This window comes from Lissotriton vulgaris, chromosome 3_1, assembly GCF_964263255.1.
Source record: "Lissotriton vulgaris chromosome 3_1, aLisVul1.2, whole genome shotgun sequence".
In the NCBI taxonomy this organism is placed as follows: domain Eukaryota; kingdom Metazoa; phylum Chordata; class Amphibia; order Caudata; family Salamandridae; genus Lissotriton; species Lissotriton vulgaris.
In genome coordinates, this window is record NC_141689.1 from 440,024,986 (window position 1) to 440,045,083 (window position 20,098).

The following is a 20,098-nucleotide window of genomic DNA, read 5'->3' on the forward strand; positions in this document are numbered from 1 at the left end:
CTGTGGTTTGGCCATGGAAATGAAGCTCAACATCCAATGGGGATTCTAACGCACCAAATTCTGCCGAGTTTGCCTCTTTCTCTGGCATTTTACCCCGATAGATTTCAGCAGTCTTCACATCACACATTTTTTGTTGTTGAAAGTTGTGGGGTGCAGTAATTATTGGACCATGTTCAGTTATCACATGCTCCGAAATTGCAGTCCGACATTAAATTCCTGTTCGTGCAAGAATTGGAATTGACCCCTAAGGTCATACTCGAGGTCTAAAAGTTATGGCACGTGAGAATTTTTTTATACTTTTCCAAAAATACCTTGATTCTAAATATATCCAAGAGTAGTAACAGAAGTATTTATCGAGTAATACACAGATGCGGCTGCCTTTAAATGAACATGTTGGTATTTTGTAGCTTCCGAGCTAAAGAGTACTAAACAAGAAACATATTTCAAAATACAGGAGCAGGGTCAGGGGATAAGAGTATCTCCTAGAAACGAGTGAAAGAGGGTGAGCAGGAATGGAAGATCCCTCGAGGCGCTATAAGCGTACAGACGAATGGGCAGAAAGAAGAGATAAGGGGGCCTGTTCTCAAAGGCATTTTGGGGAGCACAAATTAGTGCTCCTGTAGATCTGGTTTCTATAATCCTACACGCCATTGTGAATTTACCCCAAATCATCCCCAATTGGACTTCAGGGACTGTACATGCACAATTGGTGCAAATAGAAAGGACTGTGCCCTGTTTGCACTTTTACTTATAGGCAGTTGGATGATTCAGAACCTATAGACAAAGGTGTGTTAGAGTACATTATAGTACCATTTAGTACTACTATAGTACTCATAAGTGCTTTGGGAGCCAGATGGCCATTAGTTCAGAGGTCAAAGTTCAGGGCTCCACTTTCATAGTTGGTTAGGGGAACAACAGCTCATACATTGTAGGCATTTAGCTACCAGTTTGAAGTTAACACCGCAAAAGGTGTGTCTTTTCGTTTTTTTCCTTAACTATGGAAGCCCTGACATGAGTCTGATGGACAAGGGGAGGTTGATTCATAGTCTGATGCAGTGGATAGAGTAAGCTTGTTTATGTATCTTCTCTTTTATGCATTTTTGGTCTTTGCTATAATACTTCTTGAATCCATGTAACACAAGGTCCTTTTATTAGGTTCATTATTTTGTTGGTACACTATAGATGAGGATGCTTGTTTTGAAGAGGGTTCTGCTTGCGAGGTACAGACAACTGTGACTGGAAACACAACAGTAGCCAGGGTACCCATGAAACAAACCGATGTCAAGGCATACATCTGCACTGGTTCAAAATGCTCTTCAGGTACAAAATATCTGGAGTACTCCAAATACAAAACTCTGTTCGAGTGCAGGAGCATCGCCCCACCTGCTGCGAGTACAGCAGGCACAAACAAATAAGTAAAATGGCATTTACTTAAACGCTGCAGTGGGAAGGCAGGCGGCGGGGCTGAATCATGCAATTGCAGGATTAAAGATGCCCGTGCAGTGCGCAAGTCGGGTTGGCGCTCTATTTCTACGACCAGCCCGACATGCGCATCCAAACCCAGCCATCCCCCGGCTGTGAAACAGCCAGGGGGTTGCTGGCACAGGCCGAAGACTCAAAATGTTGGCTGGGTTAGCCTGCTCACACCAATTCTGGAGCTGCTCTCAGCATGAGGTAAGAGAGAACAAGGGTACCCCGATATTATGAACCTGGGGTTGTGATGTGTTTAGGAAGTACAGTGGTTTAGGGTTGGCCTTGATAGGTCCAGAGAGGAAGAGACAAAGTGTGTCTTGGTATTTGCCCTTATAGAAAGGGGTACATTCAATGTGTCTAGGCTCCCCAAGTGCCATCGCGTAACCCCCTTCTTAAACCCCTCCACTGGCTCATTTCCCACCGTTCCCTCTTTAAGCTGGTCTGCCTTACTTTCATGGCCCTTGCAGGCACTGCTCCTGGGTTTGTCAATTCTAAAATCCAGGGCTATCTTCCCAACAGGAGCCTTCGCTCCTCAACCCAAGCTCTCTTGATGGTTCCTCGCTTTAAGAGGAAAAACACGGTTGCCTACGCTTCTCCATCCTTGCCCCCAGCTTCTGGAACGCCCTTCCTTTCACCATCCGGTCCCTGCCAAGCTACATGGATTTCCGTAAAGCCCTTAAAACTCATCTCTTTTCTTTAGCCTTTCCTTTGCAATACCTGTTCGTCTCTCTTTCTCAATGTTTCACCCTCCTTTCCTCTCTAGGTCTAGTCATAGCGCCATGAAACCGCTTGGTGTTAGCGCGCTCAATAAATGCTTTTAACTTCAACTTCATAAGGTTTATTTACTATGTAGCTGGTGGTGCATTTTGTAACACGCTGCCGAAAAAATATTACTAAAGCATAGCGTGTTATCACACTCATGTACAGAGAGCACATTGTCCTTAGTAATGACCCCTACATTTGTTCAGACATGGTGCTGTAGTGATCTAAAACTATGTAGTGCACAAACAATAATGTGTGGATATTGGGTTTCAGCAAATATTTTGCATTTGCATATTATCACGTAAACAAGTCATGATTTGTGTTGATCGTTTTGAAATCTTTGTTTCTATCACACTTCAGAATTACTAAAAAGGTGCTTCATTTGGGCTTTCCTAAATGCTGATGTATGCTGCTATATTTTTACATTTCATTTACAAGTATTTAATTTTGTGTGACAGAACAAAATGAAATCCTACAGCCTAATGTGATTACATTCCAGGATGGCATTACATGCATGAGTGTACTAGTTGCTTGCTGTTTGTCTTTGTGAAATATAAATAAAGATATAAAAACAAATCCTACAGTCTTTCCTTTCACAGTCCCTGTACTCCAGCAATATTGCCACGAAGTTCACTTTTCAAAATCCTCCCACTTTGCTGGTAGAAAAAATAAACACCCATCTCCATGTTAAAACAATAAACAGTTACTTGCCAGAAGACATTGCCTCACATTTGACCTCAATCTTTGAAGCACAGCAAATGTTACCAGATAAAAATAACATTTGTAGGCCTCCATATTGCTAGTTCACCTTCTCACCCTAAGCATGGTTATTTTGGAGGTGCTTCAGCACCCCGATACCCTAGTTCTAGTGCCTATATGCAAGCCACTGGATGGAATATTCTTACTTGCTAGTAGCAAATGGGGCATTGAGGTTTAATGCTTTGTAGATCACGCAGGCCATTTTAAAAACATAATGATCCGCGAGGGAGACAGGGACATGAGAGAACGAGAGGGATGAGGCTGCACCCGCGAATGCCTGAGATCTGTCTTGCAGACGCATGTGATCTGTACTTTAAAAGAGGAAGTCTGGCCTTTGGGAGACCTTGGCTGAGGGCATTTCCTTGGTCCACTCTGTAGAGAGTGAGTACTTGAACATCAATCATAGGTCAGTATCTGAGATGTAGTCTTGGGTTCTTCTCCGTCAGGTGACATTTCAATTGTGCATCTTAAACAGCATTTTTAATGTACAGGGCGTGGTTAAGTTTACTGCCTAGGGTGATGCCCAGGGAGTCTTAAGGGCCACAATAGCAGGAGGTGAAATACGCGAGAACCAGCTTGGAAAACAGGAAAGGGGCAGGAAGATCTCAAAAGAAATACTACTCTCTGAATGCTGGTGGGAGACACATTCTCTCTCCAGCAGATGAGAGATGCTGAAGGAGTCCAGGGTGGCAGAGTGAAATTCGCTTGAGGATTGTGCCCTAGACTTCCTGACACTTGGAGAGCCCTACAGTTGGTGATTTGAGAAGGAGGAATAGGGTTGGCAATACAAGACCACCTTCATACTCTACAGAGTATGATTTGAAAGCTATCATGTTCAGATAACTGCTGGTCACGTGATGAGCACATCTTACAAAGCTGGGCACTGGCCCCTACGCAAACTGCTTCCCAGTAAGAGATAGGGGGCCATATTTACAAGCCCCTTGTGACACCAGTGCATCACTTTTTTGACACACCGGCAACGAAATGGGCTTGCCCATATTTAACAGGCTACGCAAAGCCAACCTGCATGGCTTTACATGGCCTGATAAATATGGTCCCCTTTCATGCAATACTCTGTGTGAAAGGGGCATTCCATGGGTGTTCCCACCCACCACCCATGGAATATGACACATTCCCAGATTCTAATGTCTCCCCAGGGGAGGAGTAAAAGTGGTGCCACAAAGAGCGATACTTTATTTCTCCGTGTTTTTTTCTCTTTCTATGTGTGCTGCAACCTGCAGCACACATGGAAGGGGGAAAATGCAATCAATGATTGCTTTTGTGCAGGAAGGTGCCCTTTCAGTACAAAAATAATCATTACTGCAGTGCAGGCACCCTTGCACCATCATGCAAGGGGGCCTGTGTTGGCACTAGGCAGGCTACGGTGCACCAGCGCAGACGAAAGCACAGGGATGTGTCATATTGTTGTAAATACAATGCATCCCTTCACTTTCCTAGTGATGCAGCTCGGAGCAGCAAGATAGCTTGCAGTGCCACACTGCGTCATTATCTTGTAAATCTGCCCCAGGCTTCCTGTAAGAGCCCGTTCATATGCTCAGTCCCACGCGCAATAACATGCGATTAACAAGCTTAAAGCCCTTCTTTCCTGAATGAAGGGATGCTGGGTACACAGGAAGGGATGCCTATCTCGCTGATTGACTCTGTAGTGATATTGAAGTGGCACTTTGCGAGAACTCAATTTCACTTCTCAAACCCTTCTTGCAGACATCACAAACCAACAACCTTACAGGGCCTTCCTACTGGCTTAAGAAAAAGTCTGCAGAGCTCTCATGGTTCGAAGCATCCACTTGTGGACGGGCACGGCCGGTGCCGGGCGTTATACTGGGGTGGTGACGTCAGGCAGGGGAGGGTCAGGGTGGGGGGTTGTAAAATGCGGGATATGGACCATTAGAAGTAAGTACCAAAAAAACCAAAAAAAACGAATTTCGTTGCCCACGCTGCATCACATTTGGCGATGCAGCGTGGGCAACAACATTTTCTCTTCAGTACTTACCTCTAATGGTCCATATCCCGCATTTTACAACCCCCCACCCTGACCCTCCCCTGCCTGACGTCACCGCCCCAGTATAACGCCCGGCACGGGCCGTGCCTGCTTGTGGAATATATTAACCTTGTCATTAATTGTTCACAATGTTATAATACAACACATAGAGTTTGTTAGCTTGAAGAGTTTACTAGTGTTAACAATAACACATTCACATTGAACAAACCACATCAGTCTCTTTGGGTCATATATGAGGGGTTATTACACATACGTGCTCTTATTATAGTATGTAAAATACTGCACCAGTGCAAAAAATGGAGCAAATACTTTTTTGAACTCTTTATGTTCTTTACTTTATGTTGAATGCTGTTGGCAAGTAAATACATTTTTACTTGGTTAAAAATAGCGCAAATAGGGGTTGCATTATTTTATGCTTGTGTGATAGAGAATGAGACAGATTCCTCTAATTACAGCCTTCGCGACATAACAAGAAAATGTGCACAAGAGCAAAACCTGGAGTAAAGTGACTGGACTGTTTTGAGGTTAACTTAACAAAGAACATTTTGCTCCAAACTTTAAATGAAAAATATGGGAATAAGTTGGAGACCAAGGGGCTAATTTAGATTTTGGTGAAGGGGACCCTGTCACAATGTTTTTACAAATGCATTATATCCGACAGCACTTGTAATAAGGTGGGTGTGATAGAGCACCAGTTGGGGCATATCAGAGGCCCCTTCTCCCCCTATACGGGGGGAGAGGCAACCCATCATGGGGCCCCAATCAGCCCAAGGTCTATGAATGTCTGATATACAAGTCTCAGGGGCCCCTCATGCCATTTTATAGGGGGCCCCAACATTTTACGTTACGCTAGTCAGTACCCATCTTTCAGATTCTCAATCAGGCCCTAAGTAAGTTTGTACAATTTTGTATAAAGTCAACAGCAAACATATTGCAAAATCTGTTTGCACTATATTGACTTACTAAAAAACTGTCAATGTAATATAAATTGGAACAAAGCCTGTTTGTTGCCTCATTCTTGACCAGAGATGCTGCAAAAAGAGTGAAAAGGTATTTTCTCTAAAAGTCGGGGCCCCCATATGCAACACAGTGCAGGGTACAGCAAAAGGCCACAAAAGAGGAAGGACCATGAGTAATCGCTCACACAAATACCAGCTCTACAAACTGTATGGCATATTTATGAGTCCCTTTGCGTCGCTCTTGCACCTCAACGTGGTGCCAGAAGGACGCAAAAGAAAAATTAGATTCATGAAGCCATGCACGGCATCCTTGTGTGGCCCTTCGTGGCTTTATAAATCTCGTGGAATGTAACACAGTGCGAATCACTGTGCTGCTTTACTCTGCACCAGGGAGTCATTTCCATAGGTGTTGCATGGGTGTTCCTACACAACATCCATGGATTTTGTCACCAAAAAGATACCCCTCCCCAGGAGAGGAGTTACGAGGAGAAATATGTTTATTTCTCCTCATTTGTTCCTCTGTTTATGTGTGCTGCATTCTACAGCACACATAGAGGTCAAAGCCACTAAGGATTTTTTTGTGCAATTTGTGCTGCATTACATTACTCAAGATTTATGAAGCCACACAGGGCCATGCGAGGTGGCCTCGCGTAGCTTCATTAATCTAACTTTTCATGTGCATCGCTCTTGCACCATGTTGCGTGGTGCACGACCAATGCAAAGGGGCTCATAAGTATGCCCCTCAATGGCCTATGTACAATAAACAAGTAAAATATTGCAAATAAAATAAACTGATAGGAGAGGACAATCAAGAGAGAAGTGTAGCAGAAAAGAAGCATCCAAGCTTGACTACTTACGCAGCCAAGAGCCATCTTGAAGCCCATCCCATCTCCACTGGATTCTATATAAAACCACAGCTGAAGGAGAAGCTTTTGTACTACACTTTTCACCAGGTTATGTCCACTCTTTAGCACCAGTGGCAATGACTATGGCAGTTAAATAAGAGGCACAAGAATAGTCCGAATGTCATCTAAATGTTGAGCCCCCGCAAAGCATTCAGACATTTGAAAAGTTCAGTCTAGGTTCACAGACACCTTCACCTCACTGAGGTTAGAGAATTGGAGAGATCAGTCCGCTTAAAAAAAAAAACACTCACAAACTCCAACAAAGCTCAAGGGTGAGAACAACCTTAACCTAATCTCCACAACAATGAAAGGAAACTAAACTTTACCAAGCAAAATCAAGTCCATCATTTGTTCTAGCATTGAAATCAAATCACCAAATCCCAAACACTCAGTAAAGCATCCAAGTTTTTCATTATCAAAATATGTTGAAACATCCAGAAACAAAACCATAGCAAACAGCATCACCTCTCCCAACAAAATAATCTTCACAAATCGACATCAAATAATAAGCAAATCTTTGTATACCCACCCATTTAGCTCCTCATTTAACAATAGTTTCAGGAATGGATCTTGGTGCTTTTTCATAATTAAGCTACACCGCTACTCTTCTGATGAAAGTCGTCACCAGTAAAGAAATTACAAGTAAATACAAGCCGATTCACAGAGGCTGCCGGCATGTATGGAGAGTGGTGTGGCAGGCAAAATATGGGTGGTACTAAAATAAATAGGCACTTACCTTACTGGCTTGCTGCACAATGTCCTCCTTGCTCACATGTTCCAGTCGTCTGTCCTCAAAGCTAGGGACCCAGCTCACTCCCCAAACCAATCCTGGTGCTGCTTTCATGATGTTAATCCACCATGAGAGAAGCACCAGGATTGGAGAGAGTGGCCTCTCTCAGAGTTCTTAAGAGCACTGGAGGCCTATGCTTTCTCTAACCCAGCTGTCTTAGACAGCTGGGTTAAAGAGGTTTAAAATGTGCATGGCTGACTGGACGTCGTTAGACAGCCAACAAAAATGGCATGAGCACTTAAACTGAAGTGCACAGCTTCCTGCGGCCACTTATTAGCGTTGGCCCCGCCCCCCTCCTGACATTCGGTTTAGGACGTGTTGCTGACAAATAAAATGGTAATAAGTAAACTTTATTAGCATTTCATTTTTCAGCTCTGGGGCTTTTCTGGGGGCATTTGTTAGTAGGGAGACGCTCCTCCGCTCTAATGGAGGAGCTTGCCCATTCACCTGTACCAAATATTAAGAATTCTACACAGAAGTGTGAAAGATACCTCAAATATCTTGGAACCATCAGAGCCCTACTGTCCTGGGCTATGAGATATAAATTCATTTCCTCAAATTCTAGGATGATAGCATCACACTATAATGTTATGGACATGTCCCTCCAAGTTCTACTTCAACATGCTGATCACAAGACCCGGCTTAGGTCTCTCTCTGAAAATCCCAGACCTAATTTTCTCTGTTCATATTGATCATCGTCCTATGTAACAGCCCAGAACAACTGAAACAGGCCCTCTTCCTATCTGACCGCCCCAGGATAACCTCTGACAATAAAGTATCACAGCTTTTTCCTCAGAATCTTCATCAGGCGTGTCCTCATTTACCGTTCTTATATAGGTGATTGACAGCTCTATCTGTGAGGCCCCCCCCCATAAAAAATCTATCTATCTATCTATCTATCTGTCTGTCTATCTATCTATATATATATATATATATATATAGTCACTGAAAATACCATACGTTTTTCAGGGACGTTATAGCTAGTTGGACATTTCACTCGTACAAAACCGGAGAAATTCAGCTGTTATAGTTAGTTCAGCTAACTATAACTCGCGCCTCCACAATGCACTGCGAATGACATCACATATTACGTCATTCATGACATGGTTAGTGACATCACTGATGACATCACTAAAGACATCGCAAATGACATCACTGATGACATCATCCAGTGACTGTGTTTATTTAAAGTTTAAATATGTTTTACATATAGGTCAAGGTGTATTGAAGAATGAGTGGGTGTATAAGTGTCTGGATGGAGGATTTAGTAGGTGCGTGACTGACTGTAAATGTGTCTTACTGAATGCATGGGTTAGTAACTAAACTGTGTGAATGTCTGTATCAGTCTGTCTGTTGTGTAAGCTGCTGCATGGGTTAGTAGCTACAAGAGTGTCTATGTGGGTTATTAATGTGTGAGTGGTTGATTCGCTGGGTGTATGGGTTCAGGAGTGCATGTGGAAACAGCTGTATGGGTGGATGTGTGTGTGTATGGGTGTGTTGGTTAGTGAATGGATGTCTCAGTGGTAGATGTCCAAGTAATTGCATATGTAAAAGGCAATGTATGTGAGAGTTGGAGTATATAAATGACTATACGTGAGAGTCAGTGATTGTGAGAATGGCTGTATAGATGAGTGTGTACTTGTATCAGTGAATATATAAGAGAGTAAATATGTGTTAGTATCTGTATGAATAAGTGAGGTGGTGTGTATAACTGTATAGGTGAGTAAATGGGAGTGTGATTGATTCTGTGCATGACTGACTAGGTGTGTGAGTAACTCCATGGAAGAATGGCAAAGTGTGAGTGTCTGTATAGGTGTATGAGGGCATATGTTAGTGTGGTATTGAAGAGTGATTGCATGTATGAGTGATTGTATGGGTGAATGAGTGGATGTGTGTGTAAACCTAGGAATTAGTGAGTGCGTATGTAGCAACTGGTATCGGTGTGTTGATGATTTTGAAAATGGTAGTCTGTATTTTACAGTGGGTGTATCAAAGGTTATATTAGAGTGTGAGAAGGTGCATCCGATTTTCACATGGATGATGTCATCAGTGGTGTCATTTGAAAGATGTCATCAGTGATGTCACTGACCATGTCATGAATGATGTAATATGTGATGTCATCAGCAGTGCATTGTGGGGGGCGCGAGTTATAGTTAGCGGAACTAACTATACCGGTGGAATTTCTCTGGTTTTGTACGAGTGAACAGTCCAACTAACTATAACGTTCCTAAAACTTATGGTTTTTTCAGTGAATTTCTTAGATTTTTCAAATGCTAATTTCTAACTATAAGGTCCCTGAAACCTATGTTTTTTTCAGTGAATTTCAAAGGTTTTTTAAATGCTAACTTCTAACTATAACATAGCAGTCACATTTGCAGAGTGGTGGAGAAAGGTGAGCATGGCCGTCAAACACCTCTTAGCAATCCCACTGTATCAGAAGTTTGAAACCTATAGAAGAAGTAAACACCCAGGCTATAGTACCGTGACAGGTTACCATAATGGTTGTCATTTACACATTCAGGGTTGTTTATGGGCTGGTGGATGGATCTGCATCTCATATCTGCCTCTGCCCCTGCCCCTGCAGGGCATTGGGCAGGATCCCTCTTGTGCGACGGCTCCTGCCTCCCAGGCACCGATAGCTACCAGCTCATAATGGGCTGAAACACTAAGAGTTTTTTGTCTTTTGAGAGCGTTACAAATGATAGGGACTCTGAACGTGCTCAGGCAGTGGGACAAGAGCTACGATTCCAGGACAGACCTGTAAAATGCAGACCGCTTGGCCACCCTACCTCCTCACTTCTTTCCGCCAACCTGCTCCCCAACCCACCCCTCCATTCCTCCCCACCTCCACCATTCTTTTTCTAAATATGTGTTTATAGATAAATATATTTTTGGGGAAGGGTGTCAGGAATCAAATTGCTACAAATCCTTCAAAAAACCCTTGCATACACTAACATTTTTTTAAAAATTGACTTATGTAAGTGGATCCCACCATCTTAGATCATTCAATTAGAAATAAAAGAAAATGGCGTCTGCCTCGTTCTGTAGGGGTGCGCATACATGATGAGCTAGTGCGTACAAAATTACGAGACCACAGCATTATCGCACCTTGTTTTTCCGAAAAGAGCAATGCATTGCATTTTACTAATGCAGTTCAGCATCACTAAAAAGCATTGGCAAAGCCAATAGCTCACAAAGGCGAGACTAATTGGATTTGCCAGTCAAAGGCATATGACACACAACATTTCTTGGGGGAGGGGGGTTTCAGTACCAAAGTTCACGCTAATCTATCCAAAATGTAAATAAGACAACAAATGTCATGTCATGTTGAATTACTTCGAAGTGCCCTCAAACTAGATCGATATGGAAAATAAGGCATAGTGAAGTAAAGCGATGGTCTGTGGATTACACAATTGGTCAAGGGAGGAATCTGGGATTCTAGTCCAGGATGGCATATTGTGCATTTTAGGGACTGTAAGGTGGCATCCTTTGCTCTTCCATTTAGAATAAAGGTCAGTGCGCTGTGTTGTTTTCAGTTATTCAAATAGTGTTTGTATATATGAATTTCAAAAAATGCACTTATTGCATCTTCAATCAACCTGATGCTATACACATATTCACGTGCTTAGTCGTAAGCTTAAAGGTGTGCTTTTCTGTTTGGAATGTTTCCACAGACGCCGAAGATCAAACACAGTGACAGGAAATGCCTGCCCGTTGGCTCACCTGCCTTGACAAACAGAACAATTTTAGGGGTGGCTCAACATCTCAATCAAATAATTAACAAAACAATGAGGCCATTGCGCCCTCCAGAGTATTTATTTATTTATTTATGTGCTTGCATAGCGCCTGACTCGATCCCCGGAGGGATATCTCTGCGCTTATGATGGAAACAAGTACATTTGACCCATGTCTGATCATAAACAGAAATAGTGAATCATAAACTGATTAGTTGGAAGAAAAAAGGTGAGTCTTAAGGTTTTTGCGAAAGGATAAATGGTTGGTAATGAGTTTCAGTTGAATGGGAAGGGAGTTCCAAAGGACAGGTCCTGTATGTGCCAGAGCACGACCTCCCTGGCGAGATTTTTTTATTTTTGGGACCTGTAATAGATGAAGATTACTCGATCGAAGTGATCGGCCTGGTACATAGGGTAGAAAAGCTTTAGTCAAATATTTGGGTCCCTTTCCTATCAGACACCTATGAATGGTACACAGAATTTTAAACTTCGTGCGTTGCCGCACTGGCAACCAGTGAAGTTTGGCTAGTAGGGGGCGGGAGGGAGTTCTAGATGGTACATTGAGAACCAACCTCGCCGCCGTATTTTGGACTACTTGTAGTTTGTTTAATTGGCCTTCATTAGTTGACAAAAGAAGGCCATTACAGTAGTCCAATCTACTGATCACTAGTGCCTGGACTAAAGTTTTCCTGTGACCATCGGGTATATAGGGAAACACCCTTTTCAAAAGTCCGATGGCTCTAAAGCAGGTGCCCACCACTTGGTTGACATGATGTTTAAAAGTCAGGGCTTGATCGAATAACACCCCCAAGTTTTTGACAGTCTGCTTTGGGACAGGAACTGGTCCTAATTCTGTGGGCCACCACTTCCCAGACCATAGTGTTGCTGCCTCCCCGAACAATAAAACCTCTGTTTTGCCCACATTGCATTGTAGGCAATTCTCAGCCATCCAACATGACACAGCCCTCATGCCTTCTGCAAAGGATTTTTGCAGGGCAGGTGAGAAAGTTTTAAAGGGGAACAGTAGCTGGGTGTCATCAGCGTAGGATATCGGGGTAAACCCAAATGGCCTCACTAAGTCGGCCAGGGGGGCCACATACACATTAAATAATGTGGGGCTTAGGCATGAGCCCTGTGGCACACCCCTGGTGAGCTCCCTAGAGATGGATTTATGGGAGCCCAGCCTGACTTCTTGAGAGCGGCAGGAAAGGAAGCTTTCTACCCAAGACAGGGCCGTTCCTCCCACCCCTACACCTCTCAGACGGTCGAGAAGCACTTCATGAGACACCGTATCGAGAGTATGCTTCTCAGGTGACAGCGCATCAAGGAGACACGTTCTGTCTGCCACGGGTTAAGCTTCAGCTCCCACCTTAGAATCCAGGGGACGGTATTGTCCTTTGGCCCCCCCCTCCTCCACCCTCCCGGACTCCAAAACTTTGGAGGGCAAATTACCCCTTATCCTTCACCGTTACTACGGCCATGTCACCAGTACTTGTTTTTATTTGCTGTCTACCTGACTATATAAGTTTTCTTTAAGGTTTAACTCAATGAGCTGTTGCCACTCACTTCATTTGGTAGCCACCAGAAGGCGCTCACAATCCCTATCATTAAAGCTAAATCATTTACTCCACGCATTTCATTCAAAATATTGATGTCACTTGTATGAAATCTCAGATTTACAGTCTGTATAACCATTTAAAGCAGCAATGTAACACCAACAATAGTATAGGGCTTAAAACATGAGTTGTAGGATAATTGCACAGGAGCTACATGATTGTTTATTGATGACAGTCTGTAGAAGAGTCTGCTCTGGCCAAATAGTGGAGAACTGTTCACCCCACAAAGACAAGGTCATGTCCTTCACAAGCATCCATACACAAAGCGCACTACAAAGATTGCTTTCTTGTTAAACCCTGAAGACCAGTTTCATTGAATCATTTTAATCAAAGAAAAAAAAAACTTCATTTAATAAGGTTTGATAATTAAATGTGAATGATGAGGCACATCCTCCCTTATTCCAAAAGAAACCATGGGCCATTCTCACCCTCATAATAACAAGGGCTGATTGTACCTTCCACTCCTTGCTTCCTAACACTACACTACAAAGGATCCAGAACAGCAGGATTACTATCTCTGATGTAGTTCACCAGTAGAACTACATCAACACACTCTATTGGTTGCCAACACGAGCTCTGCGTTTACACTTAAAATTCCAGCAATATTCCCAAAACAGTGACCTCTGCTCAGCACGAGTATCTTGGCTGATAGTTTCCTCCTAAAGGCCATCGGTGAACCCTTCTTGTCTGGACAGTAAAACTGTGGAACTCCTTCCCAGCCAAGACACAAAACATTCGAGAACACCTGCAACTCAGGAACGAGGTAAACAATTGGCTGATGCAACTGGATCCCATGATGTCATAAGCAAACCACAATCATGATTCCTTCCGAATCTTCCTATCCAAGATTATCAGCACTGATCAATACCACACACCTTTACCAATTATACAGGGCTTGCAAACTAAAGAATAACAGTCAATTGATTATGTTGTGTGCTCGCGGGCTTTCCTCTGCTCACGTTGTCTCGAGAGTATGAGCACTTTTGCTATCACGCTCAGGTTTGTGATTTCAAAGATGCATTTCCTCGTGGGAGAGAATGGGGAGGAATGGTATTATTAGAAATCTTAGGCACTGTTGCTTGGGCAGAATAATGATGATGTAGGCATTCTGTAACTGACTGGAGAGACCTCCACACCTACCTGAATAAACGGAGTCTTCATAATCTTCTTCCTGGTTTTTGTTCACACTGGTATATTTTTCCCACAGATTACAAATTTAAAGTGTGTGTCTGTCGCCCACATTTCCACCCCATCACAGTATGCGCTGCGTCCCAAGGCAACGGCAACTCACTCACGCATAACAGCAAAACACTATCCACATGGGGAACAGCCTTTGCCAGAAAGGTTTTACCACGAAATGCAAGTACAACACACTTTTTTTACAATCAGAATAACTTTTACCACGCAAGTCTTTACAAAGCATATATGTTTGTATTGGTGACTGGGCAATATTTAGTTTATATATATTTTAAGAGTAAATAAAAAAGGGGTGGGCTGGCCTACACTCCAAAAAGTAAACCTGTAATCGACATAATGTAATTTTTTAAAAATATATATATTTCGTTTACAATATTGTTTTAAGATTTATTGTATAAATTTTTTTAACAGTAGGTGGCAGTGTTAGTGTGTGACTGGATTTTTATGTAACTGTAAGCGTGGTAAAAGTGTGTGTACTAGTGGAATGTGTGGTAAAGGTATGTCAGATGCGAGTGAATTTAAATGTGTGATAGTGATATGCGTTTCAAAATCTGTGCTGTAAAAATGTGCATAATAAAGTAATGCATGGAAATTTCATACAACCCCACTTGGGGAACAGCCTTTACCACAAAGTATTTACCACACAATTCATTTTTTACATCGGAATAACTTTTACCACGCTAGTCTTTACCACGCAAGTCTTTACAAAGCATATATGTTTGCATTGGTGACTATGCAGTGTTTAGTTTATATATATATATTTTAAGGGTAAATAAAAATGGGAGATTAGGTGGGCCTCCCCCCCAAAAGTAAACCTGTAATCGACATAAATGTTATTTAAAAAATTATTTTTTTGTTTACAATATTGTTTTAAGATTTATTGTAGTTTTTTTAAACAGTAGGCGGCAGTGTTAGGCTGTGACTGGATTTTTATGTAAATAAGCATGGTAAAAGTGTGCATGCTAGTGGATTGCGTGGTAAAGGTATGTCAGATGTGAGTGAATTTAAATATGTGGTAGTGATATGCGTTTGAAAATCTGCGTTGTAAAAATTTGCATAATAAAGTAATGCTTGAAAATTTCATACAACCTATCCATATAGACCAGGCACAACTAATGCAACATTCTTCCAACCAATCACCCCCATAATGTACCGTGTTACTTGTTTGAGAAAGTGCTTAGGTATCCTGTAATTGGGTGTGAAGCACTATATAAAACACTACAATACACAGCAATACTGCTTGGCTCTCCAAATCATGTACTTTTCACCAGGAAAAACACAGAGCATTCTGGATTTTAAAAGGCAACACCAAGCATTTACAAGGGTTTGGCGCCTAAGCAGTTTAGTGTACAGAACTTCTTTATGTTGGTACCTTTATACTTCACTTACACCCACGTTTTTGTTGTAATATATTTAAAAACAATGATAGCTTTCTTACCCGGAATGGTGGCTTTGTTGATGGATGGTTGGTTGCACATGGGTGAACGTCTAAGAAGCAAGGGGAAAAAACAGTGTGAGATGGTTTTATTTTTACAGGACTGTTCGCTTGAAAAGTATGAAGCAAAAACTCTTGTTTTTTATGTGTTAATGCATGCAAATGGTTTATTGTGCATGATATTTCAAATAATGGGTACTCCGCGTTTAGATGTTTGAAAATCACAGTCAAACAAGGCTGAATCTAACTTGGACAAAGATACCCAACATTGTAGAACAATATGCTGCTTTACCAGCAGTGCTGTGATGATTAGAATAAAAACATGTAAAATGAAAATGCCTATTTATTATTCCAAACTGAGCACGGGTACTTGATATACCAAAAAAATGGTTCAGACGGATTATTTTAACGATATTAATGTTTTTTAAAATTAAAGGGAAACAGTCGAAAAGTAAAACACAGACATATGAGTTTATGAGGAAAAAGAATCGAATCTTATACAAGTGTGGAAAAGTGTAATGACGGACCTCAAGAGTAAAGGGAGCGGTACTTGGTGCATTGTGAAATCACATAAGTAGTTAGTGAATGATATTCAGAAAGGCATACAATATTGCTAATTATAATTAGTGCTCCAGGTTTTATGGTATTTATTTTTTTAACATTTCCATCTGTTTTTATCAATATTTATTTTTGGGCCATTTTATCTGTATTTATCCATATTTATTTTGTGTTTTGCGTATAAATGTCGTGTTTTAGCTATTTAAACTGTCAAATATTACACAACAATACATCCATTGGTTACTAGCATACCATGCATGTTGACATAGACCCTTATTTAAAGAAATTTCATCCTGTTTTTTAATTTCCCATGCTGTCCATCTGGTCAATTGCTGGCCTACAATTCACCAAAGCTAGCACGGAGAGCCACTTAAAAGAAGCACACATTTCTGTATTTATCCACTTTTAAAAACAAATGCAGTCAGAAAACACCTTGTTTTCTGTCTGTATTTATCTGTAAATATCTGTAAAAATGGAAAACAGGGATCCTTAATTATAATTCATATGTAAGTTGATGAGAATTCGTTGTTTATGAACTGTTATCTTTTATGACAGTAATCCATGTTTTCATAAAACATACACACAGACACAAGGATGGCTGTAATACATTTGATACAAAAAAAATACACTTTCTAGGAACTGACATTTTTTTAGTGGCATGAAACAAATGACTCACTTGTTGGGTACTCGATCTTGTAAGTTTGTTAATGCAGCAAAATTGTTCCTTACTGTGCGTAGGCTGGCTAGCACCTGGTATAAAAACACAAATGTCAATTATTCAGAAATATATTGAAAACAGATTTTAATGATTTTCTAACACGCATCTTTAAGTTTTAGCTTAACTGTAACAAAAGCAATAAAAAAAATAGGAATATCACAGCTATAGTAAGCCAGAGGGCTTGCAGCAAAGCCAAGGAACCTACTCTACCTCAGAAAGTAAATATATGAGAGTCCCCTCCCTCTTTGAAAAATATTGCTCTTGTAAATTAGACTCCTACAATTAAGGGCAAAATTCATAAAATTGATGGCAGCTAGTGTGTATTGTAAAGTACTATTTAGGAGGAATGTTACCTGTTGGCTCTGTTTTTATTTTATTTTTGGTGAGAAGGCTCCATCATTTTTTGTTCTACTGAAAGGCAGTCTATTAAATGTCTGGCTTTCATTGTCATAAAAAGTAGCACATTGAAAGGTAATAAACAATTTTACTCACAATATAAATTACCCCCAGGTCCCTCCAGTCTTCGTACCATTCATTACTTATGGAGATAACTATCTCACTGACAGAAAAAAGAACAGAGGAATGCTGGTATCCCTACCCCACCTCCTCCCACTAGTAGTACTTAACCAGTACATACCCAGAATTCGGCCTGTTCTTTTTTCTGTCTGCTGACAGAATGGGACGAAGATGTTGCTTGTGGCTGCTCCTGCTGGTCAGGGGTGGCGGTCTTCCTGTTCCCTATCTGATGGCTCATCTGTCTCGGCGGGGCGTTTTCGGGTGCCTCCTGGCCTGCTGGGCTTGCTGGGAGGCATGGAGGTCACTGGCCGGGCCTTTGCGGCTGGTGCGCCGGACCCGCGTTGAGGCTGGGCCAGTTGGAAGATGGGCTCCTGGAGCATGTGTCAGCCCACTCTTTCCACGAAAGGGGCTTTGTTTGTGCCATAGCCCACTTGTTGCAGTTGGCTGTCCTCGCTGTTACCCTGGGGGTTCCCAAGTCGGTGTTCCTTCCAGAGGCTGGTGGTGCGGATGGTGGCTCTGTGGGGTGCCTCCCTCCAGCCTTGGTTTTGTTTGTCCTTGCCTTGCGGCTGGCTCCCTTCCACAATGTGGCATTGGGGGTTGGGGTAGGTGTGGCCTGGGTGCCCGGCTTGTCATTTTTGAGTGTGATGCCTGCCTCCTTGGTGCCTCTGGTGGCATCTCTTCCGGGGTTCTTGTTCTTCTGGGCCTTGGTTATGTCCCTGTTGGGCTGTTCCTGGCTTACTGGTGTGTCTGGACTCTTTGGGTCTTCTTCTAAGTGTGGCCTCTTCGCTGTTCTTAAGTTGTTGATGGCTTCTGGTGCTTCCTTGGCGGGTGCTACTCCTGATTCTGGGGGTGTGACCCTGTTGTTTGGTTGGGAGTTTTGTGGGCTGTGTGCTCCTGCCTCTTTTTTCTCCCTTTCCGCTTTACTTGGGATGCTGTTTTTTGGGGGTCCTCCTGAGTGTTCTTTGTGAGTTCGGAAGGCTGGGTTTCTGGCTTTAGTATGCTCCATAATTAATGAATGGGACGAGGACTGGAGGGACCTGGGGGTAATGCCCTATTACTCATTACTCCTAGACCCATCCATTCATTATGCCCCTCCCTCCCGGATGTCCAGCGTTTCTGTTGAGGGCTTGGTTACCAATAGGAGTTGGTGGGGTAGGGATCCCAGCATTCCTCTGTTCTTTTTTTGTATGGGAGATAGTTATCTCCATAAGTAATGAATTGGCTGAGGACAATGCGACAAGTAATAGGGCATTATTAATTATTGGTGCTATACTTAATTAGGAAATTGTGATGAGTTCTGAGGTGACTTCACAAAGAAGAAAATGCTTATTTTCTGATGGGATTTAATGAACCATCTATGAGCAAAAGCAGATTTATTTCACAATTATGTAATTAAAATTATGATTAGTGCTCCAGAAAGCTGCAAAGAGTACAGCTTTTAAAAACTTTATCACCTTCATCCATGTTAAAAAAAGTTTGACACACATGACTGAAACATGTAATTCCATCAGCAGCAGTAGACTGTCAGTGATTCCTCAGTATTCTGCTCTATATTTACAAGAGATTATAATGAACAACTACTGTATTCATGATAAGACTGAGGGACTCCTCACTGCATTGGTACTGGAATAGGAGCAGCTGAATTTAAAGCTTTCCTGTGGAGACAGATGAAGTAAATAATCTTAGAGGGTTTAATACCGTTATGAAGCCAGCTGCTTCAAAGATGTGAGGTGAAGTAACCATTTTTAGTCATTTCTGGCACATCTGTACACTATCAAAATGCTGTATCTTGATTAGAAACTAGCCTGTATACATCTACCCAGGGGATCTATAGCTAGTCCCTGAGACAGGCCTGATTACATTACATCAACCTACATATCACTTCACCTTCCTCCTCTAACAACTGCCATTGATGCTCAGAGAGTCCTAAAAAAGGACTAGCATGTTCACCTATCTCGTAGAATGTGCCTGCCCTGGGAGACATTCAGGGCGAGAAGACAGTGTTAGAACCATTCATAGTCCTGTGCAGATTTCCGAATGTGTACATGAAAAGGTTTACTATATTTTCTTTTGCAAATTCCTGACATGAGCCTCGAAATCATTGATTTCCATGTTTTAGTATCTGTTTAAGATGCCTCCAGTCAGTGAAACTGCAGTTCATGGCAGTTTTCCTGTGTTTTAAAATAGTATGGCCAATGTTTTTCTGATTTAAAATGTTAATTATATTACAATAGGTTTTATAAATTATCTTTGAACATAGATGTTTATAAGATGTACTGAAAGTTATATTTGTAGAGAGATATTTTTAAATATGTTTTTTATCATTCCCTATATTTAAATTACATAAAATAATTATTTTGAAGCCAGTGCACATTCATGCAGGGAGTTTCAATCAGTGATAGGAGGAAGTGGGAAAAAGTAAAAAAAAAATGTCCAAGCAGCAACTTTTCCAGATGTGAGCAGTGGATACTGGACTTTGGTAGAGATATCACTCTTTAACTATTTTTAGCTCCTTGAGTCACTCGGACTTAACCCCAGTCACTAACTATCTGGGAGTGCTTTCCCCTTTGAATAATATTTTAAAGGGCTAAAATAATGAATAAAAGAGATCCTTACTATGGTCCAGCATTCTTTTTCCATATCTGTTTCCTTA

At 41.8% G+C, this 20,098-nt stretch overlaps 1 protein-coding gene across 3 annotated transcripts in view; it reads right to left on the reverse strand.

The window, feature by feature from the left end:
• The window catches only part of PDE4D (phosphodiesterase 4D), a 1,324,573-nt gene that overhangs the window by 364,833 nt on the left and 939,642 nt on the right, over positions 1-20,098 (reverse strand). For all 3 annotated transcript variants that reach the window (XM_086960668.1, XM_086960666.1, XM_086960670.1), the window contains exons 4-5: positions 16,888-16,961; positions 15,657-15,706 (exon numbers count right to left, since the gene is read on the reverse strand). In XM_086960668.1, the coding sequence (XP_086816794.1) occupies positions 15,657-15,706; positions 16,888-16,961 (124 nt within the window). The remainder of the gene's footprint in view (positions 1-15,656; positions 15,707-16,887; positions 16,962-20,098) is intronic.